At 41.8% G+C, this 26,316-nt stretch overlaps 3 protein-coding genes across 3 annotated transcripts; all 3 read right to left on the bottom strand.

The window, feature by feature from the left end:
• Window positions 1-14,836: 14,836 nt before the first annotated feature.
• On the bottom strand, window positions 14,837-17,645 carry LOC131335917 (cytochrome P450 736A117-like). The gene is made up of 2 exons (XM_058371476.1): window positions 16,638-17,645; window positions 14,837-15,815 (listed from the first exon to the last, which is right to left on the bottom strand). The coding sequence occupies exons 1-2, from the start codon at window positions 17,577-17,579 to the stop codon at window positions 15,204-15,206; spliced, it is 1,554 nt and encodes a 517-aa protein (XP_058227459.1). The 5' UTR covers window positions 17,580-17,645; the 3' UTR covers window positions 14,837-15,203.
• Window positions 17,646-20,522: 2,877 nt separating this feature from the next.
• Window positions 20,523-22,473, bottom strand: LOC131298736 (cytochrome P450 71A8-like). Its single transcript, XM_058324210.1, has 3 exons — window positions 22,411-22,473; window positions 21,493-21,888; window positions 20,523-21,368 (listed from the first exon to the last, which is right to left on the bottom strand). The coding sequence occupies exons 1-3, from the start codon at window positions 22,471-22,473 to the stop codon at window positions 20,754-20,756; spliced, it is 1,074 nt and encodes a 357-aa protein (XP_058180193.1). The 3' UTR covers window positions 20,523-20,753.
• Window positions 22,474-22,746: 273 nt separating this feature from the next.
• LOC131298735 (cytochrome P450 736A117-like) lies at window positions 22,747-23,981 on the bottom strand. Its single transcript, XM_058324209.1, has 2 exons — window positions 23,882-23,981; window positions 22,747-23,500 (listed from the first exon to the last, which is right to left on the bottom strand). The coding sequence occupies exon 2, from the start codon at window positions 23,401-23,403 to the stop codon at window positions 22,747-22,749; it is 657 nt and encodes a 218-aa protein (XP_058180192.1). The 5' UTR covers window positions 23,404-23,500; window positions 23,882-23,981.
• Window positions 23,982-26,316: the final 2,335 nt, after the last annotated feature.

Below are 26,316 nucleotides of genomic sequence, written 5' to 3'. Positions count from 1 at the left end.
ATGACACTGTAACAGTATAACCCTCGTGGTGTGATGAACGAAGTCTTCTCTTGATCAGGTTCGAACATAGCAATCTGATGATATCCTCGATATGCATCGAGAAAACTCATTCGCTCGTAGCCAGATGTTGCATCAACCAATTGGTCAATCCTAGGCAAAGGAAAACTGTCCTTAGGACATGCTTTGTTCAAGTCTGTGAAGTCCACGCAGACACGCCACTTTCCGTTCTTCTTCTTTACCACAACAGTGTTGGATAACCACTCTGGGTAATAGACTTCACGTATTGCCTTGGCCTCTAATAAACGATCGACCTCTTCAATCACTGCATCTACATGCTGCGCGGCAGCCCTTCGTTTTTTCTGAATGATCGGCTTGTGTTGAGGGTCAATGTTTAAATGATGACAGATCACGTCTGCATCCACCCCGGGCATTTCCTCTGGCACCCATGCAAAAACATCAATATATTCCTTTAGAAATCTTATTGACTCAGCCTTTTCGTTTGCTGATAATGATTTCCCAATCAAAAAATATCTTTCAGGATCAATCTCGTTGATCTGAATCTTCTCCAGGCCCTCAACCACTTTTTCAGCCGGGCTTCTCCCCACATCCTCGATGATTGGTTGATCTGGTACTTCTAGTGTGTGAACATGGTGGACCTTCGGGGCTGTTTTGATGATGGAAATCAAGCATTGCTGTGCCACCTTCTGGTTTCCTTTAAGGACTTCAATCCCATTTGATCCTGGAAATTTCACCATCTGGTGATAAGTCGAGGAGACTGCTCTCATTTTGTGCAACCACGTCCTCCCTATAATCGCGTTATAGGAAGATGGGACATCGACTACCAAAAAGTCTGTTCTTAACACTACTGATCCAGCCCGAACAGGTAGAGTCACCCTTCCCAGGGGCCAAACTGCTCCTGCACCGAACCCAATTAGAGGTGTTGTTGATTGTTCCAAGTCCGATTGGGCCAGGCCCAGCTTCTTGAATGCATCATAGTACAACACCTCTGTACAGCTCCCCGAGTCCACTAGAATTCTTTCGATGTCGTATTCCCCAACTCGTAGGGTTACGACCAATGCATCATTGTGGGGTATTTGGACCTCCGCCAAGTCATCGTCACTGAATGCCATGCTCTCGTTGCATGCATTAGTCTCTCGCCCTCTCTTGTTTCCCAACCGCATCACGTGCTGATCATGCTTGACCTGTCTTTGCAACAGCCTCACCTCACTCCTCGTATAAGGTGCAGCCAACCCATGTATCATATGGATCACGCCTTTAGGGTGTTGCTCGTAACCTAGTTCCATGACCTTCCCTTTCTCTTTAGGGTCCTCCTGGATAAACTCCTTGAGATAGCCTCGAGAGACCAAATCATCAAGGTGCCTCTTGTATACCTCACAATCCTCGGTCATATGGCCCCAATCCTTGTGATAACTGCAGTGCTGATTCGTAGCACGTTTTGCATCTTTATCTCCACCTAGACTTGGGGGCCATTTAAAATATGGCTGATTCTTTATTCGATAAAGAATCCTGTATATTGGCTCCTTCCAAACCGTAGTGATAGAGAAGAAGGACTTGGGGTCAGGAGCTTGCTTGTCTTTGTATGGCTCTTTCTTAGCCTATCCGTACTCCCTTCTGTCTTTGTAAGACTTGGGTTCAGGCTTATCCACCTTTTTGGCAGGTGTCTTCTGCTGTTCGGCAACCGTCCTGCCATCCTCACGGAGTATGTCATCCTCCATTCTGGCGTGTTGCTCTATCCGTTCCATCAATTTAGCCAAGGTGGCTACTGGATGTTTATTCAATGAACGGCGCAGCTCTCCCCGAACAGGCAAACCAGTTTTGAACGTAGCAATTGCATACTCTTCACTGCAACTTTCAATCTCGTTGAAAGTTTCCCAGTACTTCTTTGCATAATCCCTGATCTGCTCGTTCTCCTCCTGCTTCATGGTAGAAAGACTCTCAAAAGTCTTTGGGGCCTTTCTGCTTGTTAAAAACCGAGCAGTGAATTCCTCCGCCAACTGCCTCCATCCTCGTATGGATCGTGGGGCCAACTTATGAAACCAGGATAAAGCCACCTTGCCAAGACTGGAGGGAAACATCTTGCACAAGATGGAATCATCCCCCTCATGCATAAACATGGCCTGTTGGTAATGTTGTATGTGAGCTACGGGATCCGTATTTGTCTCGTAAAGTACGAATGCACCGTGCTTCACTCTGCTCGGCAACCTTGCTTCTTGTAGCCTCCTTGTAAAGGGGGAGGCTGCAATATTACTCAGGGCCTTGCGTGCTGCTTCTCGTGCAGTTACTGTCCCATCCTCTTGCTCCTTTGACTTATGGGCCGAGGTCTTGACCCAATCAGCATCAGGTCTCTCGTACCTGTCTCGATGATGCTTTCTCGTGTCCTCTTCCTCGGGGGTAGAACTCCGGTCTCTGCTCTTCCTTTTTCGTGAAGAAGTCCTTCTCTCCGGTGTTCGGCTTCTACTTTTTCTTCCCCTTTTTCGTGGAGAAACTTCATGACGCCCTCTAACAGGACTTCTGCTCCCGCTTCTGCTCCTTCTTCCTCGTGAAGGAGCTTTTCTGTATGGTACCACAGCATACCTATTGCCTCTAGAATTTCTTCGAGACAGGCCAGAATCCTCCGGATGATCCCTAATTCTTTCCAATTCTCTGATCTCATGCTCTCGTTTTTTAATCAGACGAGCATACTCCTCGACTTCTTGCCTCTTCCTATCAAGAACGTCGTCACTATGGTGCACACTCCTGGAGTGCGCGATCGATTCATCCCTTTGATGGGATTTACTCCTTCTCGTGGATCTCGAAGCCGTCTCTCCATCTCCTCTATTTTTGGAGTTATGATGCACGGTAAGGGGGCGGTCCTTACTCGTGTTCCTTCTGTGCCCACCCTGGGGCTTTCTCGGAGCCCCAGGTGGTGATTTGTCCCTTCCCTCATCTAACACATCTTTTGGTTCATGCGGCGTTGCTGGAGTTACTTCCACCATGGTCGTATTTCAAAAGGGAATTCTTTCGTTTCCCACAGACGGCGCCAATTGTAGGGGGATGAAAACAATTGATGCTTCGGATCAGCTGGATTGCAACGGCTTATTCGTGCCTCTTCACCGGAACCCTAGCTCGACGTCTGAACCCTAATCTGCAAAATAGATAGGGGGTGAGTGCACCTTTGCCTCTCGTGGCAAAGGCCCTCCGATGCCTTTGTTAGTATCACGTACTAGAAAACTCAACCCTAATTATCAGTAGGAAAGCAATAATAATGCAACATATTGCGTACCTCTCACCTCTAGGTTTTCCTCATATTTATAGATTTATGGATGCTTGCTGTCCAAGCATCCTTATTGCCATAGGATTCCTAACTCGTATAGGAAACCCAGGATATCAAAGAGTCTCGTTTCCTTTATCAGTTTATGGAAAAGAGTCCTTTTAGGATTCTTTTCCTTTAAGAGCCGAACATCCCATACTCGTTGGGTATCTTTCTCAGATCCTATATTCTTGGGATCTTTATCCCTATATGAGACATGACTATTCTGGAATCTTCCAGAGTATTCTTTCTGCTCCTACTCTCGATTGGAGTTCCATCTTTGTTCGGCCGTCTCATAGCCGAACAGACGTCTTGGACCAGTTAACTCACATGTAACTGGTCCTTGAGCCCGTACAACCTTCCTGGACCATTGACTTCTCATGTCACTGGTCCATATTGCCGAACACTTGTTTAGCATGATGACTGTCCTGTCTATATTCAAACTATGGTCCCACGTACCATTTATTCGGATATCGATTGCATTGCTTTCAACCCGTGATCACTCGTATCACGTGCTAGGTTCTTTACATCATCTGTTCGGCTGTATCATAACCGAACAGTCTATTTATAGCCATGACTTCTCATATCACTGGTCCATATCGCTGTTCACCGAACTACTCGGCGGTAAGTCTAGTCGTATTTACCACGTGTTCCTAGACATCACATGTTCGATAACTAAATGTACCTGCTCGGGAATACCTCCCTACAAGACTCTTCATAAGACCATTACGGTCCAGAAAAGGCTACTCCTTCTGTAAGGAGAAGAGATTTAGGCCTAGAGGTATTTGTCTTAGACCTTCTAGTTGAAGAAGAAGAGGAGGGTAAGGAGGATTGGCGGGATCCCATCATTGCTTACCTAAAAAGGTCTCATATGGGAGCTAGTAGGAAGGTTAAGAGAAGAGCATTGAGTTATGTTCTTCTTGGGGATGAGTTATACAAGAAAGGCCTTGAGGATGATTTGTTATTGAGGTGTTTGTGCCATACCGAGGCCATGAAGGTAATGGCAGAAGTCCGCGAAAGGATTTGTGGAGCACATCAGTCCGGTATACAGATGAGATGGCTGATTAGAAGGTATGGTTACTATTGGCCCATTATCTTAGAGGATTGTATACGTTTTTCTAAGGGCTGCCAGCCTTGTTAAGCTCATGGCCCAGTGCATCATACGCCTGCAACTAATTACCAAGCTGTGGTAAAGCCTTGGCCTTTTAGAGGCTGGGCTTTGGATATAATTGGGATGATCCATCCTCCTTCATCGAAGCAACACAAGTTCATTCTGGTATCTACGGATTATTTTACAAAGTGGGCAGAGGCCTTTCCATTAAGATCTGTAGATCAACAGGATGTGATCAAAGTTATGAAGGAAAAGATTATCCATAGGTTTGGTATACCGGAGCATTTTGTGGCGGATAGAGGCTCAGTGTTCTTTGGAGCACAGGTTCGGGCCTTTGCAAGCCAATTCAATATACAGCTCTCTCATTCAACACCTTATTATGCACAAGGGAATGGTTAAGCTGAATCAACCAATAAGACCCTGATTGGGATTATTGAGAAGATGATAGAAGAAAATCCAAGGGTTTGGCATGAGCTCCTCTCTGATGCATTATGGGCTTATAGAACTTCAAAGAAAGAGGCTACAAATGTTACTCCATACATGCTGGTATATGGCCATGACCCCGTACTTCCTATGGAGGTGACGGTTAGATCGGCCAGAATTGCTTACCAGAATGGTTTAAGTCCTGCTGATTATAGCCAGGCTATGTTAATGGAGATGGAAGACCTTAATGAGGTGAGGTTAGCCACTCTAGATTATATTCTGGTTCAGAAGTGTCACGTGGCTAAGGCTTATAATAGAAGAGTAAGAAGGAAGAGTTTCACTGAGGGAGATTTGGTGTGGCAGGTAGTTTTTCCCTTGGGCGCACAAACCCCAAGGTATGGAAAGTGGTCTCCAATGTGGGAAGGGCCTTATCAAATTTGCAAGGTGTTCGAAGGTAATGTTTATCTTTTAATGGGTTTAGATGGTGGAATGCATAAACATACTATCAATGGAAAATTTTTAAAACATCATTATCCGACGATGTGAGAAATGAGAAATTTCAATGAAAAGCTGCCATCAAAGCCGTAGAGGATAGGTGAAGGCCTGAATCTGTTTAGGCCACCAAAAACATTAACAGTCAAAAAGGCCTAAAGGTCAGGCCATGCAAACACTAACAGCCCTAAGGATTAGAGTTCAGGGCTACATAAAAGTTCTACTTTATTACAAGGCCAGGATAGCCTACAGTTCATTAAGGAGGCTTTATCGAAGATTGTCCCATGAGGCAGCAAGATTGTTGAGTTAGGCCTCTAACCTTTCTTTTGAGGTTTGGAGGTCTGATTGATTGGGAACCAGAGGTAGGAGCTTGATCTTGACAGTCTTGGGAGTGGCAAACAGCTCTTTCTGCTGAGCCTTCAGGCTTGATTGTTGGGTCACCAAGGCCACCATGCTCTTTTCTGCATCTTCTTATTTCTGCTTCAGCTCTTGGATATGATTTTCCCAGGCCTAGATGTCTTTGGTAAGGTCGGCTTTTTGCATCTCAAGGGCCTCAATTTGGGTCTTGAAAGCTTCGTAGCCACCTACACATTTGCCCAAGTCTTGGCAAGGTTCCTCGATTTCTGTAAGGCTCATGTCAACCTTGGAGAGCTCTAGAGATGCATGGTCATATGATTTTTGCATGTTTAGGAAGTCTTTGTGGAAGTATTGCAGGGTTGTCTCGACAGCTTCGCTGAAGGCCTGCGCCCAGGCTAGAATGCCAAGAGCCTTCTTGAACGAAGAAACCCTTCCTGGATGTAGAGCTGTCCTGATGTCCATCTTGATCAAGGCCTTAAATGTCTCATTGGCTTCAGCAATCTCTCTAGTTGTTGGGGGCACTTGGGTAGAACTGGACCTGTCTCCAGAAACGCCTGAAAGGGATACCTGAACGAGGCTAGCAGCAATTTTGAAGAAGTCTTCCATGTCTTCATCAGCTGCTTCATCAACAATTTCTTCCTTTTGGATGGGTGTTGGGTCAGGATTGATTGGAGAGGCCTTAGTTTTCTCAAGAGTTCGGGATGATGCTTCATGCTCAGGGTTGGTTGGAGGGCCTTCCGAGGTAGCATGGGGTCATCAGAGGATAGGAAACAAGTTTATCAAGAAAAGGCCAGGAAGGAGTCAGAAGAATCAAAGTCAAGATATGACGTTTACCTCCAAGGAAGCAGTGGAAGTATCACCGGAGGCAGTGGGAGGACTTTTCTTCATCTTTACTTCTTGTGTTTCCTCCCCTTGTGATTTTTTGGGACGAATCGTCTGGGTTTTTGTCATTTTAGTTTCCTCTTTTAAGATCGATTCAGCATGGTGGGTGGTTTCCTTCAATTCGACCTGAATGAAAGTACAAGGCTTAACAAAGATATGAATTTGAGTATTTAGGCCTTAGTGAAAGTAAGATTTAGGCCTTAATACAGAGATACCTTGGCAGAGAGATTAACCTGTTCAAGGGAGCTAGCCTTGGTGCTGCTTCGGGTCCTACCAGCAATGGCAGCAGTTTTCTCCTGCAAGTTTAGGCATTTAGGTTTGAATCACAACGTTGAATAAGAGAGGAAAGAGTTGAGCAAATCATACAGTTGCGGGTCTCTTGTCAAATAGCTTCTTAAGCCTTTTCTTCTGCGGGGTTCCCATTGGTTCAAGTTTGATGATTTCTTGTGTATCTGAAATGGAAATTACATGAATGAGTATAGTAAAGACCTGAATTGGGGTTGCGGGATAGTCCTTTGTGCATACCTTTCCTTTTTAAGCTTGCGGATGGGGAGGAACCTTCAGAACGAGAGGTTTTCTTCTTGACAGGATCAGCATCTTTCACAATTATGGCAACAGGAGTAATTTTTGCCAAAACCTTATCCAGGTCTTCGGCAAAGTATTTGTCTACATGAGCTGCCCACCACTTTCCGAATCTAAAGGACTTTTCTGGGCGTTCAGGGTAAGGCCTTAGCTGAAAAGTGGCCTCGGTCTTGGCAAATTGGTTCCGGATGGTCTCTAGGGTTTTTTCTGGTACAATGATTCTATCAATGACATCCTCATTGCAAGACAGATATGAGGGGATTGGAATGAGCTGCATAAGCCCAAATTGACGAGGGAATTGGGCAGCATTGTAGTATTCGATCCCACATCTATTGTTGGCCAAGGACATTCCCATGCCATATAACAGGTCTCTCGAGATAAGAAAGCTGGCCCAAACCTCTCTGTGTTTGTCAAAGCTCTCTCCAGGCTCACCGGCAGGGTTTTTCAACCATAGAGGTACAGTTTCCCGTTCGAATGGCATGTAGCCCTTGACCAAAGTGGTTAATTCTTGGTAAAAGTAGGTGAATCAAGAGTTGAAGTCGTGTGAGTGGAGTTCTTGACCCACGTAGTGACAGCCGTAACAGGCATGTGCGGGGTTTTTGTTCATTTTTGGGGCCAGTTTGGGAAAGTATGCCATAGCCAAAGGGTGACAATCCAAAGAGGGCCGGGGGCAAAAACAAATTTGTTGGTTAGCAGTTCCTGCATGCCGCGGTATAAATGTGCAAGGACTAGTGGGGCTAAGGCCAATTTCTGGCCCGAAGCCAAGGCCTTAGCAATGTCAGTAAATTCCTTGGTAATCCTACTTGAAGAAACACAAAAAATGCATTTGTTCAACCAATAGATGAAAAGTGCTACGTGCTCTTCCTCGGTGACTTCGTCCCCTTCTTCACTAGTAAAGTATTTCAAAAAGTTGGAATAGGCCAGTTGGGCCGATTCAGGGTATGTAAAAGATGGGATTTTCTGTGAAACAAAACAATCGGCCCTAATCTCATGGGGGCGAAGGCCGGTAAGAAAAGAGACATCTTACATCGTAATACCCATCATACCAACACGAAAGTGAAAAGCGTTAGAGGAAACACACTAGAACTGGGCCGCAGCCATGAACAGGGCTTCATCCATATCGATGAGATGGCGGCTGAGCATGATGGCTTCGTAGATCCTTACCTCCTTCCACTGTCCCTCCTTCACGGCTGCCACACGATTGACCCATTGGACGTACTGCTTGTCAGGCCTGTGCCAGAGCCGATTTGGGATATCCCTGGGATATGCGGTCCAATCGGTAGTGATGAAATCAAACGGCAAGGCTTCTTCAGCAAGGGGATAGAACAGGTAGAGCGACTCCGGGAAATCACCATTGAAGGCTGGCCCAAGTCCCATTTTAACTGAGGATGAGTGGGGTGGGGTACGATCGGTTAGGGTTTCGGAGTTGATGGAAAGGCTTTCGGATTTGATGATCTTCTTGATTTCGTCGGTGTAAGAAGTTTGGCTCTTAGCCGGTTGTTTAGCTCGAAAAGACGACATTATGTGGAGCTTTTGGGTTCAGCAATGGTGGGCTAGGGTTTTTCCAGCTCTGGGCGAGAGAAGGAGATGAGAGGTGGAAAGTGAAGAAGGAGAGAGAGAGAGAGGTCAACTTTATTAGGGACGGTACTGATATCGATTTTGAGGAACAATTTTGAAAGATTTGGGGATATGTACCGCCTCCTTTCTTCTCTCTACTTTTTGAATTTTTGTTTATATCCTAATAAAGGCTGCACGTATGACAAGGAGAAGTTGGGTTGAAAAGGGATCTTTTGGAAGTTGTTAAAGTCCCAAAGGAGGAAGGAGACCTCCTTTATGGATAAAAGCCCCACATGGAGATCTGATAATGATTGTAACCGGTTCAAAAAGAGAAAAAATATTAGGCCACATTTGGGCCTGATAAATTATTATTTACATCAAGATATGTTTGGATGCCAAAAACTGTTCTTCTCCAAACGCCTTAATCTTAACAGAATCAAGGCGTAGGAGGGGCAATGTTTATACCCATTTTTGGCACCACGGATCGGGCTAGTTGTGTTTGGATTTCTAATTAATTCCTTAATTAATTTGGGCCGAAAGTTAAGTTAATGATTGGGTAGATCTTGGGCCATGGGTATTTTTCATTTGGATCCAAGAAACATGCAACCCATGCGAACATACGGCCTAAGATTTGTTGGGAAGCTAGCCCACGGTTTGGCCCATGAAGAAAACATTGATCGGGCTCACGTGATGAGGTCCACGGTTTTAGGGGAAGTGGTTACTTCCTCGAGGCAGTTGATATTTTCCAATTCAAAGGCCAATTGACTTGGTCAATTGGCCATGTGTCACGCAAGAGCACAAAATGAGGGAGTGGGGAAGTTATCAAATGGACCCATGACCTTGGTAACTGCTATAAAACCTCTGAAAATTGCCCATGATCAAACATGCATGAAAAGTGGAGCATCATGGGACACATGTCAGCTTATGGTGCAATGCAGAATTCGGATTCAGGCCTGAATCAGCATGTTGTAGCGCCTATTTATAGCAAAATCGAAGATGAAAAAAAGGTCCAACACCAATCAAAGGTCAACGCTTACAACCAAAGCCTTCCCAGCGAAGCATACTTTCCTACTTTCAGCAACGTAGATTATCGAGTACCTCGTACTAAAACCCCATTCAAACTTACTTCATCAAGTAGTTTGGATTTTTACTTTTCTTGTACAAACTTTATTATCCCGGAGTAATAAAGTTCACGTTTTACGTCTCATTTTCTATACGACTAGGAAATTTTAAGTCCACAACCGTGTGGCAAGCCACGAACCTCATTGCGATCTTTAACCTTTGGGTCACACGCATTCGCTCATACATTAGAAGTCAAGATTCACGGGAATCTTCACCAAAAGTTAGGCGCTACAAGTCTTGGCATGCCTGCGCACCACGCATTCACGCCTTTGCCAAAAAGGAGAGTTTTCAGGTATGTATTCACGTTCTTCTTCATTGGTTCCATTAAATTGGAGTATTACCTTTTAATAGAGAGTGTCAGAATCCTTGGTTACACATTTTTTCTTAGTGTCTAATTTACTCAGATGCAGTTTGAGAGAGAGAGAGATGTGCGATGTGTGTGGCGGTGTGGTGGTTTGTGTGTGCTGTGAATGAAGACTTTGGTATGAGTTCCATTTTAAATGTTGTGATCAGTGGGATTTTGGCCGTATATGGTTCTTGCCATGGTATAGTTGATGCCATGACAATGAATGACAATGGCTCTGGATGTGCTCAATATATTGGGAACAAGTATGTAGTTGATTATTGGAAGTTGAAGTTATTAGTTTTGGAACAGGTGTCTAGCCATGGTCTGTCATTGAGGGAAACAAATTATTGGGTTTAGAGTTAAGTTGGGTTTATAGCTTTAGGTTTCATCTTTTTAGGTAGTCATCTATTAAATATGTTGATATAGTTAGCGATAATATTGTCATATGATTCTCTTTGTTCAAGTTAGCATCTTTTACTCGAGTTGCATTATATTTGGACCCAAGTGAGTAATTAAATATGTTACGTATTTTCGAAAGATCCATATGTCTCTTAAAAGTATTTCCTACAGAAATTTATATGAATGTTATTCGGAGACTCAAAACTGTTTATAAGTTTTATAAATTGGCATGAGATGAATTTTCTGAGATCAATTGTTAATATTCTTTTTGTTGAGAACTTGATGGATACTAATGGAAACATTTATTTCGGAAGTCTAGGGAAATTATTCCTCTTCGTGTTGGTGACCCTGGCCATGGGGGAAAAACCGTGTTAGGCCAGTGACTCCAATGCTCAACGGCTTTCTTTCGCAGGATCGTCTTAGGGAAAAGTACCACAGGCTACCAACCCTGGTGACTCTAAGTTCGATATTGGATCAAATTTTGATGAGATTTATTTTGGCCATGGTACTGTTTGATTGTAGTTCCCCATTGTGGATGGAGTTAATGTTGTGATCACCACCAAGAATATTTATTGGTTAAATGCTTCATGGATTTATTTATCATTCTGCTGGATACCTCATATGCCAAATTATGTTTAATGGTAAATTATTTTCATCCCTGCTTTCAACTTTATTTAATATACATACTTGCTACTCACTAAGCTTGTCAGCTGAAGGATTTTTATCCAACTTCTTTTCCAGGCAAGTTGAGAAGTTAGGCAAGGACGTCGACTCTGGCGGTATCTCAAGGATTTCTTCTTATTGACCTTCATAAGATGTTGCATTTAGTATAAAGATTTTAATCATCGCTTCCGCACTTTGTATAGCTTTTGAGTAAAGTGGGATTACTATATTGTTGGCGGTAAATTTTTATTGGCTGGTTCATGGGATGGTTTTGCCCCATGTTTATGATTGTGATTTATTTGGGTTTGGATTTATTTAATAAAAAAAATCATTATTATTCGAAAACTTATTTTATTCTAGGCTACGTGTTCCATGAGTTGGTCTTGTGGTACACGGCCGATCACTTCTTATTTTTGGGGTGTGACACCATGTGTGGGATTTCTCTCCATTTGTGAGGCTTCTATCACCACTGTGTGGGCATTTTTGGTTGTTTTCTGTAGTACTCCCTTTGTTTGGAGCAGTGGGTTTAATTAGTTGGAGTTGGATATAGTCTTTGGACGGAGTTCCCTCCTTATTGGTTTCTTGATCCTTTGTTTAGGGATGAAGTTTTTTCTTGATGTACTATTTCTTGGATTTATAATATCTTTTGTTATCATTTTGGAAAGGGGGAAAAAAAAAAAGACCTAGTGATTCCATATACGAACCCATTTCAAAAGAATTGATATGCTAATGTAATAGATAGAATTTGAAAATGTAATAACTAATAGTATTGGTGATTACTATTAGTAACTAATATTTGAGTGGTAGAGGTGGGATGTGTGGTGGGTAAGGTGGTGGCGATGGGTTTCTAGTGATGGCACTGGCGGAGCTGGTTTTGTTTTGAGGCGGCGGGGATTGTGTTTTCTGTGTAGGGTTAAGGTTGTGGCTGGCTCAGCTCATCTTTTGGGCTGGGTCTTTTTGGGTTAAGCCCATGTGTTTTAGTGTTGTATTCTTTGGGGCCTAGCCCGCTTGGGAGTGATTGGCTTGGTCCAAACAGTTTTTCTTTTCATCCAAACCTTGGTTGGATTCCCCTGATCTTCCTATCCCCATCTTGATATACCATTTGTCAAGATTTCTGAATAAAATTTTTTGCCTATCAAAAAAGAAAAGAAAAGAGTATTGGTGATTACAGTAATCATTGAGTATCGATACAATTGGCTAAAATAAAGTGATTGATTTGTGTTGGAAATTGATTAGAATTCCAAAATTGACTAGGATTCCTATTCCTATTCAGTTTAGGTTTATTTAGTGATTTCCTATAAATAAGGACCTTGGGGGTTCTCAGGGTTATGGTCTTTTGTTCAAAGGTTTAGATATTAGGGTTTTGTTCATCTCTTAGGGTTCCACCAAGGGGTTGTGTCTCCCTTTTGGGTTCCACCAGAGATTTGTCCCTAGATATCTGTTTGGTGCTTCAAGTAGAGTTACGAGTATAGCTGGCTTTTTTTTTTTTTCTCCTTGTTTATAGTGAATCCTCTTGCTCTTTTTTCTGTGGAGTACGTTCTTGCTTTGTGCTTGAACGGAATCACGTATATCCTTGTGTTCTTGTTTATCGCTTGTTGATTTGTTATATTCTAAATTTCGTGTTCGGCACAATAAATTGGTATCAGATAGAGCTCCAGGTTTCAATCCGAGGCTTTTGTTTTTCGCTGCATATTGTGCAATTGGTGATCGTTTCAATGGCGACTCGTTTCAAAATTGTGAAGATCGATGGACAGAGCACTAGTTTTAGTTTATGGCTTATTAAGATGAAGGCTTTGCTTGTTCAACAAGGATTACACAAGACTTTGTTGGGAAAATCGAAGAAGCCTGCTGATATGCAGGGTAGTGTGTTTGAGGATCTCGATGCGAAGGCACTCAGTTTGATTCAGTTGTGTTTAGTCGATAATGTGCTTCGCGAGGTTGGGGAGGAGGATACAACTGCCGTTATTTGGTTGAAATTGGAAAGCATTTATACAACGAAGTCTCTTACCAACCTGTTGTATTTGAAGCAGCGCCTTTATACGTTTCGTATGAGGGAAGGTACGCCCGTAAAAAAAAACCATCTAGATGAGTTAAATCGAACTATTATGGATTTAAAAAATATTGATGATGTGATTGATGATGAAGATCAAGCCCTTATTGTGTTATGTTCTTTGCTTAAGTCTTATGAGTATTTTGTTACTACCCTACTTTATGGGAGAGATACGATTTCCATGGAGGATGTTAAATCTAGTTTATATTCAAAGGAATTAAGGAAAAAAGTATCCGGTGAAAGTGTGGTTTATGTTGATGGTTTGGTTGCGCAAGGAAGACTTTTTGAGAGGGATAATGGTAGTGGAGGGAATTTTGGCTCTCATTCTACAAATCAGGAAGTAAAGTGTTTTTATTGTAGGAAATACGAGCACATGGTGAGAAATTGTCTTGGGTTGAAAAATAAGGACAATATTGAAGAGAAGATTGTTGCTGGTATTGTTGAAGAGGGTTCTGACGATTCACTTATGGTTCTTTCTGTGAGTGTTGGTGATATCTGTTCAAATACTGAATGGATTCTGGACTCCGGATGCTCTTACCACATGTGTCCGAATAAGAATTGGTTCAATACTTATGAATCGGTCAGCTGTGGTACAGTTCTTATGGAGAATAATATGCCCTGTAAAATTGTTGGGATTGAAACAATTAAAGTCAGAATACATGATGGGTTTGTGAGGACATTTTGAAGAGGAATCTTATCTCTTTGGGTGCTCTTGACCCTTTGGGTTGGAAGCATACCGCTGAAGGTGGAGTCTTGAGGGTTTTGAAGGGTGCTCGTGTTTTGATGAAAGGTTGGAAATCGAATAACCTCTATGTGCTTGATGGTAGTACGATCATGGGTACTACATCTTTGGGTTCTTCATCGGTGAAATCGAGGTTGACTCAGTGTTGGTTTTTTAACTCCGTGGTGGAGTCTGTAATTAACTCCGTGTAGAGTTTGAGCAGATCTTCGTGTATGGATGGAAAGGATGCGTTGGGTGGGAGATGCCCGTTGGAAGATAGGGGCTCAATTTGGAGACATGTGTGACTGGGTTTCCTGAGTCGCGTTTATAAGGTCAAACAGGTGTGCTTGAGCCTTGCTCGTTTGTGCTGTTGGTGATTGCCCCGTGGGGGGCTTTTGGGAGAGATGAGCGATTGAAGGAGATGATTGCCTATAGTGTTGAGTTCGATGGAATTCAAGTCAAGGTGGAGATTTGTTGGAAATTGATTAGAATTCCTAAATTGACTAGGATTCCTATTCCTATTCGGTTTAGATTTATTTAGTGATTTCCTATAAATAGGGACCTTGGGGGTTTGCAGGGTTATGGTCTTTTGTTCAAGGGTTTAGATATTAGGGTTTTGTTTGTCCATTGGTTGTTCTATCTACAAGTTTAATTTCCTGCATAAGTTAGCGTAGCTCTTTTGCTTAGTAATCATATGTCCAATTCTATTATGAAAAAAGAAAATTCATCATAATTGCCTTCATTAGGTCAAAAACATTAATCGATGTGTGCGTAAACTAGATTGCACCTAGAACTACCAAAGAAAAAAATACTTGCCTCAGTTCGTCTCGAAATGTTGTTCATATATGGGAGCTCTGGTCATTCAGATTTCAGAGCTACAATAGCAAAGCATAGCAAAACCAACATTTTTCATGTAGAGCTACAATAGCAATTATAGCATAGCAGAGTTCCGGACACTAGCAAAAGTAGGGAGTGGCAACAACAATTAGAGGTGTTTTCTTGTATATAGTTAAACCAGTGACCTCACTCTTGTCCAAATCCTCTCCACTAGGCAATGACAAATCAAAGATGTGCACAACATTTGCCAACGCAAGCTCATTCACATTGATGGCGAAAAGGGTACTGGGGCATCCCCTCCGCCTTGGCTCCACCAACATGTATAATTACCGAGGGGAATTACTCTAACCGTCAACATGGAGTTGCAATCGCAAGAAGAGGAAATTCTCTGTGGGCAATAGCGCCAGTGCATTCGGTCATGTCCAAATCCTCCGCCTTGGCTCCACCAGGCAATGACCAATTAAACTTGTGCAACAGATTCGCAAAAACAAGCTCACCAATAACTGTCGCGAAAGAGATTCCTGGGCAACCTCTCCTTCCAGCACCAAATGGAATCAATTGGAAGTCGTGGCCTCTAAAGTCTATAGGACAATTCAGAAACCTCTCAGGCCTAAACTCGTCCGGTTCATCCCAAGTGCTAGGGTCTCTTCCAATCGCCCAAGCATTGGTGATTACCATTGTTCCAGCTGTAATATCATAACCCATCACTCTGATATCTTCCCTTGCCTCGTGCGGGACTAGTAATGGTACTGAGGGATGAAGACGGAGAGCTTCTTTGATCACTGCTTTCAAGTATTGCATATGTTCCAAATCGTCTTCGGAGATCTCAGCCTTGCCAGTTAATGAAAGAATCTCCCTCACCTCATCTTGCACTTTTATCATGACTTGAGGATTCCTTAATAGCTCTGACATTGCCCACTCCAGAAATGTGGATGTGGTATCCGTTCCAGCTGCAAACGCAATCTGCAAGAAGTACAGCTTTAGTTTATCTATTTTGTAGAAAGGAGTGTTCATTTATTTGTTCAAAGAGACCAGGATGATTTTCAGTTGTTGATCTGGGTAAATCTGCTGTTTTAGCTATTAGAGAACAACGGACACACTGGCTACATTCGATGGCTTTCATAGTGGTCTGATACCCTAGCGTGAGTCTTTATAGATGGAACCTGATCCATGTACATTGTCAGAAAGAGGGATTCAGTATTTAGTGCTGCGACTCAGGTTTATTTTCACCAGAAATGTTATTCCAGTAAACCAACACAATGAGGTTCTACGATTTCCCCATTTTCCGGTGTTCATACAAGTGTTGAAAAAGCATACAAACAAAGATATTCTGAAATTCCTAGAAAACGAGTTCTTTTTGTGAATCAGTGAAGTAACTAGACACCGAAGAAATCAAATGACAGGGAAAGAGAACCTGTTGTTCACTACAGAATAGCGATGGCACATCAACACATGAATTCGAAGCGAATTTCATACCCAACTCAAAAGCCAATTAACATAATTCTGAATGCTTGTTTTTCATTACAATAGTCTCCTATTATTGGATGCTATCAATCAAGTCGATCAAAAATAGAAGTTATTCTGTGAAGCCCTCTGTCTAACATTAGCAGGCAAGGGAAATGGTGATGGAGAGTCCCATGATCGGAACGTTTTCCACTGATTTGGATGCAATCAACAACACGGAATACTCTAAAATCATTTCTGAATTTCTATGAGAACAGTTAAAATCAACTGAGTACCAGTGCCAACAATTTGAGGTTGAATAAAAGTGATACAGAGGCTGACCAATATTTGAGCTTTGATGCAATCTCTGTCAATAGAAATGCCAGCAGAATTATCCCTGTAAATTTGGAGCAAAATATCGAAAAAGTTCTTGTTTCCTTCACCGTAATCACCACCATCATTACTCAATTTCGAACGCTCTTCGACAAGCCCTTCCAGGAACTCATCAAACCATTTAGCAACTCTATCAATTTTGGCATCAACTCCGGTTACCCAATTCACCCAACCAAGCCACGGAACAAAATCCCCGATATCCAAGCTACCCATTAACGTAACAAAATCCCTCAACTGCATCTTGAACTCATCGCCGCTCTCTCCTTCTCCGTACTTCTTCCCAAGAACCACTCTGCATATCACATCATTCGTAAGGTCCATAAACATCTCGCTTAGATTCATGGGCATCGACTCAGAACCCAACTCCCTGATCTTTTCCACCATTAAAGCAGTTTCTTCTTCTCTCGCTCTGCGAAAAGACTGAACCCTCTTGTTACTGAGAAGCTGCAGCACGTAAATACTTTTCAACTGTCTCCATAGCTCCCCGTAAGGAGCCATAGACACGTCCTTGTAATCGTAGAGTAGGCGCTTTGCTGCACGCAGTTTAGGCCTGTTTGACAGGGCGAGATCATGGACTTTGATTATCTCTTTGGCTGCATCTGCGGACGAAACTACCAGCGCCGGAACACTGCCTAGTTGAAGAAGCATGAGGGGCCCGTGTTTCTGAGATAAGGATTGGAGGGAACGGTGCGCCAACAAGCCTAGTTGGTGAAGGTTGCCAATGAAGGGGAGCTTTGGAGGGGATGGTGGAAAGTTTTTTGTGGTGCTAGTTGGATTACTGTTCAAGACCCATTTCATGATGAGGAAGATAACTGAAAATAAGATGAGAAAGGACAGCAAAAAAGGGTATGAAATAATCGAATTCGATGCCAATTGCAGAAAGCTCGACATTTCCCTTCTCCCCTGTGAAGTTTGAGCAGGAAGGAGATAATGTAACCGCACTAGTTCTATGAAAAAGACTCAGGCCCCGTTCCGGATACGGAAATAAGTACTTATTTTTTAAAAAGACAATTTCAAGCTCAAAAATTATGTGTTTACGTAAATAATTTTCTTATCAATATAGATCTTGTTTGATAGATCTCATTGAGATCTTTTATACGGTGAAAAAAAAAATTGAAAAATAATTTTTCATTTATATTATTTTTGAGTTTAAAGATGTGAAATAAGTATTTATTTTTTAAAAAAGTGTTCTGAAACGGAGCCTCAAAGCTCCAGTGGGACGTACTACCTACTTTTCTTACCTACTCACCAAAATTGCCTTGAAAAAGATCAAAACACAAATGTCTGTGTATGATTTGGTGAGATTCCACACCCTATCCATGAGAATTCACTTTCTTTTTTTTTTTTCCAAAATGGTAAGAGATTTCATTCATACGAAATAAGCATACAATCAATAGGGTTATCAATCCCAAAACAGAGACAATAACCAAGTGGTCTAGATTCACGAGAATTCACCTGACTAGGTCCAAATAAATGGCTTGTTAAATTTGGCGTGCCGTAATCCCTACTTCAAAGCTAGACATCTAGCAAAGTAGCAAGCTGCCATAATTTCAATGGCAGTTAATACACACCGCGGCACCGCTTTGTTAGGTGGACTTGCTCAGCTGGTAATTTCTTGTACCCGAATCATTTGCATTCCTTGAAAATATCTCTTACACACTCGAAGGAAAATTGTGCATTACAGGATTCAAATCTATTCACCCCCGGCCTCTGGGTTGCTTTATCAGGTAATAACTAGAAATTTATACACAAAATTTGTCTTAATTTCCATATAATATTCAAAACATATCTAAGTAATAAAATTTTAAGGAAATTGATTTTTACATTCCTTCTTTTTAGATCCACACTCCTTTTTTTGTAAAAAAACCAAAAAAAGAGTGTGCATGGATATCAAAAAAGGAAGGTAAAAATCACTCCCCAATTTTAAATAACGATCAAGTTATAAATATATTCTTGTGAATAGAAGGTATTCATTTACTGTTTTGACAACTTGCAAATTTACTTAACACTACTTATAATAAAAGTGAACTACAAGTTAATTGTTATTATAGAATAAAAAAGCTAAATGATCAATGATTAATAAAAATCAAATGATTTAGTGGGGCCTTCAATTGTATTAAGGTTTTTATTTAATGAAATTAAATATCATAAATTGGGAGATATAAGAGTTTAAAAAACGGCACGAATATCGAAAAATACCAAATATTTTGGGACGGAGGGAGTATTAACAAGTAATTTGAATCATTTAATTTGATCGACACGATATATAGTGACTAAATAATGATTATTATTAGTGGTGATCTCCCTTCCCCTCCCCCGGGGTTTTAAACCCCAATGGGTGATGGGAGGGGAGGTGCGCATTTCCCCCACTCGTGGGATTTTTTCATCTCCCGATCTTAGATTTCGGAGGTTTTCTCTCCTTCCTCTTCACCCCAATCCTCCTTCTCCCCAAAAACCACCATCTGCCGCCCTTCCTCCACCTCTTCCGCCGTGTAGTCCAATGGCTTTTGAAGGTAGTACCTTGCAGATCGTGGTCACCGAAGGCGTCCTCCCCTTGCACGCCGGAGTGGGAGATCTAGGTTGGTGAATGAAGTTTGGTTCGGTATGGCGGACTCCATCTAGTTTCGTTACCGGTTTTTCTTTTCTTTTTTTCTAGTTCTCTTCGATGGTGTCTCGTGCGTGGGATTTCTCTCCATTTGTGGGGCTTATATCGCCCTTGTGTGGGTGTTTTTGGTTGTTTTCTATGGTGCTTCATCTATTTAGAGTAGTGGGTTTAGTTGGAGTTAGGTGTTATTTTTGGATGGAGTCCCCTCCTAGTTGATTTCTTGATCCCTTATTTATGGATGAAATTTCCTCTTGATGTACTGTTTCTTGAATTTACAATATCTTCTGTTATCGTTTTGAAAAGAAAAAAAAAAAAAAAAGACCTAGCGATTTCATAGACGAACCCATTTCAAAAGAATTGATTTGCAAATGTAACAGATAGAATTTGAAAATGTAATAACTAATAGTATTGGTGATTACTATTAGTAACTAATATTTGAGTGGTGGAGGTGGGGTGTGCGGCGGGTCAGGTTGTGGCGGTGGGTTTCTGGTGCTGGCGGCGGAGCTGCTTTTGTTTTGCGGAGGCGGCGATTGTGTTTTCTGTGTAGGGTTAAGGTCGTGGCTGGCTCAGCTCATCTTTTGGGCTGGGTCTTTTTGGGTCAAGCCCAAGTGTTTTAGTGTTATATTCTTTGGGGTCTAGCCCGCTTGGGAGTGATTGGCTTGGTCCAAACAGTTTTTCTTTTAATTTCATCCAAGCCTTGGTTGGATTCCCCTCCTTCTATCCCCATCTTGATATACCATTTGTCAAGATTTTTGAATAAAATTTTTTGCCTATAAAAAAAAAAAAGTATTGGTGATTACAGTAATCATTGAGTATCGATACAATTGGCTAAAATAAAGTGATTGATTTGATTAAGAGTTTAACAAACTCATGGATTAGTATATGTGTATGACATAATTAGCAGATGTGATAGTTAGCTGTGACACACACTCACAAAGGTGGTGGGTCCCGCACACATTGCACACCTCCAGTGTGTGTGGGGCCTACCACCTTTATAAGTATATATGTAAGTGTGTTTGTGTGTGGTTGTAGAATGGTTGGACCGGCTAATTGGTTCAATTATTTAACCGATTGAATCAATCAAGATGACGCGTCATTAGCAAATTTGGAAATTATCTGGTTGACATTGATTAGTTGGCTAATATGTAAAAGTACTAACCACTAAGAGCATCCACACCGCATGTCATTTTTGCGGAATTTGTTGCCATTTCCATAAAATGGCACAAAAAATAGCGGATTGGGTTCCATACCCACAATGCCAAAATTTTCTCAGATTTAGCAATTGCCATTGCTTTACAACAGAACACAAACATGTTCTAAATCACTTCTTGCAGCACATAAAAGCTTCTACATATAATCCGTCAACGTTTCATTGCTTACAACAGAATACAAACGAATTTGATGGCAACTACTAATACATAAACAACAATCACGACTAGAGACAGAAATTACACTAACCATCAACGAGGAGTTGCGACAGCAATAAGAGAAAATTTTCTGTGGACAGTACCACTTCCGCATTCAGTCATGTCCAAATCCTCTCCCTTGGCTCCCCCAGGCAATGACCAATTAAACTTGTGCAACAGATTTGCCAAAATAAGCTCGCCAATAACTGTCACGAAAGAAATCCCTGGGCAACCTCTCCTCCCGGCACCAAATGGAATCAATTGGAAGTCATGGCCTCTAAAGTCTATAGGACAATTCAGAAACCTCTCAGGCCTAAATTCATTCGGTTCATCCCAAGTGCTAGGGTCTCTTCCGATTGCCCAAGCATTGATGACCACCATTGTTCCAGCAACAATATTATCATAAACCATTACTCTGATATCTTCCCTCGCTTCGTGGGGAATTAGTAATGGTATCGGAGGATGAAGACGGAAAGCCTCTTTGATCACTGCTTTCAAGTATTGCATTTTTTCCAAATCCTCTTCAACAGTCTCAGGTTTACCCGTAAATGAAAGAATCTCTCTTACCTCATCTTGCACTTTTCTCATGACTCGAGGATTTCTTAATAGCTCTGACATTGCCCACTCCAGAAATGTGTAGGTGGTATCCGTTCCGCCTGCAAAAGCTGTCTGCAGGAAGGAGAACTTTAGTTAATTTGTTCGGTAGAAACAGATGGGAATCAAGTTGTTAACAATACATAGGAGGATTTCAATTGATGGTCCATGGTAAATAAATTAGATTATAGAGACTGACCATTATTTGTGCTTTGAGGCAATCTCTGTCAAAAGAAATGCCAGCGGAATTATCCTTGTAAATTTGGAGCAACCTATCCAAGAAGTTATTGTTCCCTTCGCCGTCATCACCATCATCGGTATCCAATTTCAAACAGTCTTCGACAAGCCCTTCCAGGAACTCATCAAACCCTTTAGCAACTCTTTCAATTTTGGCATCAACTCCGGTTACCCAATTTACCCAACCAAGACACGGAACAAAATTCCCGATATCCACACTACCTGTTAAACTATTAAAATCCCTCAACAACGTCTTGAACTCATTGCCTCTCTCTCCTTCTCCATACTTCTTCCCAAGAACCACTCTGCATATGACACCATTCGTAAGGTCCTGTTCGGCTCCGAAGTGACTCAAGGACTGACCGGGCGTGCCAGGACTTGTCGCGTCCAACGTAAAGGACTGAGTGCCCCTTTTCTGACTTCGAATCTGTGAGGGCGATAGTGCTGCAACCTAAGGGCTGGATTACAGTGAAGGTCCGTGGTTTTGCTTCTACGAGCGAGGACTTAATAATTTTCTAACCGTGTAGGAAAAGAAGCAACAACGTAAGAATAACTTTATTATATCGTAATAATAAAGTTGGGGATACAAGAGAGATAGAAATAACTTTGTTATGTCGTAACAACAAAATTGGGGTACAAGAGAGATAGAAATGAGGGAGAAATGAGATAATTACTTCGCTAGGAAGGCTTTGATTTTAAGCGTTGAGCTTGATTGGTGTGGGAACCCTTTTTTCTTTTTGACTTCTAGTATTTATAGGCCACGACTTTGCATGCAAGAGGAATTCCAGCTTTCTTCTCGTAATGACAAGTGTCCCATATAACTCCTCCACTTGTACATTTCATGGGATAATGGACAGTTGCTGGAAGTTAATAAAATTACCCACATGCCTTTTTTCCCATCGTGGGAAGTTACTGGAGATAATGGGGTACTCCATTTCCTCATTTCGTGGGCACCAGAGAATAATGGATCAGTTAACCACTTGGCTTTGGAATAATTATTCCATGCATCACGGCCCGCAGTCTTCTTTGTTTCCAACGGTTGGAGTCAATCCTCAACCGTTTATCCACAAATCATGGGCCAAGTCTTACAAAATAAAACATGGGCCAAACTTCAAGACTAAAATTAATTGGGCCTTATTCCTAATAACCAAATTAATGCGGCCCATTAATTTTTAGCCCGAGAAAGTGATAGACATCGTCCCAATTTAATCAATAATTAATTAAATGACCCCCCAGCGCTAGTCCAAGAATTGGTGCCAAAAACGGGTGTAAACAGGTCCATAAACATGTCGGTTAAATTCACGGGCAGCAACGCAGAACCTAACTCCCTGATCTTCTGCACGATTAAAGCAGTTTCTTCTTCTCTCAAGCTGCGGAAGGACTGAACCCTCTTGTGACTGAGAAGCTGGACTACGTAAATGCTCTTCATCTGTCTCCATAGTTCACCGTAAGGCACCATGGACACGTCCTTGTAATCGTAGAGAAGGCGTTTGATTGTACGAATTTTTGGCCTGTTTGATACGGCGAGATCATGGACTTTGATAATCTCTTTGGCTGCATCTGCGGATGAATCTACCAGCACCGGGACGCTGCCGAATTGAAGAAGCATGAGGGGGCCGTGTTTTCGAGATAAGGATTGGAGCGAGCGGTGTGCCAACAAGCCCAGTTGGTGGAGGTTGCCTATGAGTGGGAGCTTTGGTGGCGATGGTGGTAAGTTTTTCATGGTGCTACGTGGGTTATTGATCAAGACCCGTTTCTTGAGGAGGCAGATAACTGAAAACAACACAAGAAAGGAGAGCAGAAGGGGAAATGCTGCAACTGAATTCAATGGCGGTGCTAAGTTTTCCATCAACGATCGCAGAAAGCTCGACATTCCCTTTCTTCTGTGTGAACTTTGAGCTAGAAAGATATATTGTAACTGCACACACACACTCTATGTAGAACACTCAAAACTCCAATAACAGTATTACCTACGAGCTGTGCTATGTGCACAGCAAGCTGTGCACAGAGCCCTTTTTCTCTTTCCTCGGGTCACACAAAGATGATCGGAACCGCTCATTTTGTTCAAAATATGTCGTTTAAGGTCTCTGTAAAAAATGAGCTTCATTCGATATCGTTAGATGCGTTAACAAAACACCCAAAATCACTTCAGAATTTAGGCCTAAAATTTGAAGTGATTTTGGGTGTTTTTTTTACGTCTCTAACGATATCGAACGAAGCTCATTTTTTACAGAGACCTTAAACGACATATTTTGAACAAAATGAGCGGCTTCGATCATCTTTATGCCACCCGAGGAGGGAGAAAAAGGGCTCTGTGCACAGCATGCTGTGCACGTAGCTTTTCTGATTACCTACTCTCCACTCAAATGAAATACTATCATCTTGAGGAAAAATTATTCAGTGCCCTTGGGGCACCGCCAGACCCTTTTCCACCCACCACACATTAGGATGGGACCTATACGCTTTGGCTTGGATCTCACACTAATGTACGGTAAAAAAAGGACCGGACACCATGTGGCAGGCCGCATAGTTTTAAATATCAATCGGTACGAACCGTATCGGCCGGTTCACACCGGGATTTGAGGGTTCTGATTCGGATATAGGCCGGTATAACAGGGAGACCGTAAATCGCCGGCGAACCGACCGATTTCCGATACGTATCGATCTGTAACGGACCGGTTCGGGGGAAAAAAAACGTGTTGAAGGGAAAAAATTCGTGAAAAATGAAAAAAACGACCGGTTCAGGGAAAAAAAACGTGTTGAAGGAAAAAAAATTCGGGAAAAAGGAAAAAAACGCTTTGAAGAAGAAAAAAAAAACGTTTAAGAATTTCCCTGCGCGAATAACTCATGAGGCGTACCCGGTTAACTAGTTTCCAAATCAGTTTTCCAAATTCCGCCCATTTTCCTGAGCGCACAAGACCTCTCCTTGAGTCTACATTCACAAACCCACTAAAGTGAAAATTCATTTAAAGTAGATAAAAGTTTTTGTAACTTGCCAATGTGGGACTAGAGAAAAACACCATGTTTTACAAATACACATGTTGCAACATTATTCTCATATTTGAAAAATCTTATTGACTTGCGGGTTTTGATAAATTATCGGATATTTTACATGAAGAGAATGGGCTATTACATGTCTTAAATTAATTAAAATGTGATAATTTAAGCCAATGTTGGGGGAAAAACCGCAAAAGTATATTTTTCAAGTTTTATATATGTTGCTGATGATTTTTAAAAATTCACGACCGCGACACCCGATTCCCGCGACGTATCACCGATATGTCTCGATACCGATATACCGCGACGGCGACCGATACCGCGATTTAAAACTATGGGCAGGCGTAACACAAATGTGAATTGGAATAATAATAATAATAAGAGGACTGGGCGATTGGTACGTATTACCTACTCTTCACTCAAATGAATTGTTTTTTTCCTGAAAAAGAATGAATTTTTATTAGGGGAAGGTGGGACTATGGTCTTAGTTAACCAGTGATTGCCTAGGGATGCGTGCGATAATTATCAAACTTCTTATTAGTGGATTTCGTTTCATATTTTAGACGTTACATAGGGGCGCCCCTGCTCATATTCAAAGAGATGTCCAACACGTTATAATTAAAAGATTGTCGCACATGTGTTCGAATTAAGATTTTTATCCTCATACAATGGACATGGAAAAAAGAGTATCGGACCCACGCCAGAGAGTGTCTAAAACTTCTTTCAGCAGGGTTACCAATTAATATCCTTATATTTCATCTTCTATCAACTGCCTGCGCACGCTTTCTTCCTCACGTTCGATGAATTGAATGATCAGGTCCTTCTTTTTAATCAACTTATGTCAACTAAGTGAATAGATCATTTGCGTTTTTGCTGGTGCTAGTGAGCGTTGGCGCTCGACATGTATTGGATATATATGGGTACTCGATCTACGTACCTTCTTTTTAGTGAAGTGTCCGAGGTTCTTAGCTAGATAAGACTAAATCCCCCAAGGTGACGTTGATGCTAATGGTGCGATTTTTTAACTTCTGTTCAAGCCAACTTGTCATTTGTATTTTTAAGGAGACGAAGGCACGCAGAAACTCATTTATAAATTGAATGGATGGAGACGATTCGTTCTTACAGAATAGGTGTAAGAATGGATCATAACGCCACAAGTCTTTCTCGTTCCATCCCTCCTCTTCTTGCTGTTATTATTTGGTGTCAAGTTCTTCGAAGGTGCTAGAAAGCTCAACTTTCCTCCGTCCCCTCCAAGGCTTCCTATGATTGGGCACCTACACCTGCTAGGCACACTCCCTCACAAATCTCTCCACAACCTTTCTCAAACGTATGGCCCTCTAATGTTGCTATACCTGGGTCGTGCTCCTACTCTAGTTGTTACATCAGCAGAGATAGCCGAAGAAATCATGAAAACTCAAGACATTACTTTCTCCAATTAATAGAGTCCAAACTAGGGCTGCTAAGAGGATAATGTATGGATGCCGTGATCTAGCATTTGCTCCCCACGGAGAGTATTGGAGGCGAATGAGAAAGATCTGTGTCTCGCAACTTCTGAGCCTCAATATGGTGCAATCATTTCATTCACTTAGAGAAGAAGAAGTTGCAGGGTTGATGGTGAAGATACTGAAAATAAACACAATTGTGGAGTAATTTTCTGATAATTTCATTCATCGTAGTTGTACAATATATATAGTACAAACATTAACAAGGAAAGAATACAAGATTACATGGAAATATTCTACACTTATGGCATAAAATAAGATTACACAATTAAGGATATTGACCAAAT

This window comes from Rhododendron vialii, chromosome 8a, assembly GCF_030253575.1.
Source record: "Rhododendron vialii isolate Sample 1 chromosome 8a, ASM3025357v1".
Taxonomy (NCBI): Eukaryota; Viridiplantae; Streptophyta; class Magnoliopsida; order Ericales; family Ericaceae; genus Rhododendron; species Rhododendron vialii.
The sequence above is the reverse complement of the archived record's forward strand: the minus strand, read 5'-3'. Positions and strand labels throughout refer to the sequence as shown.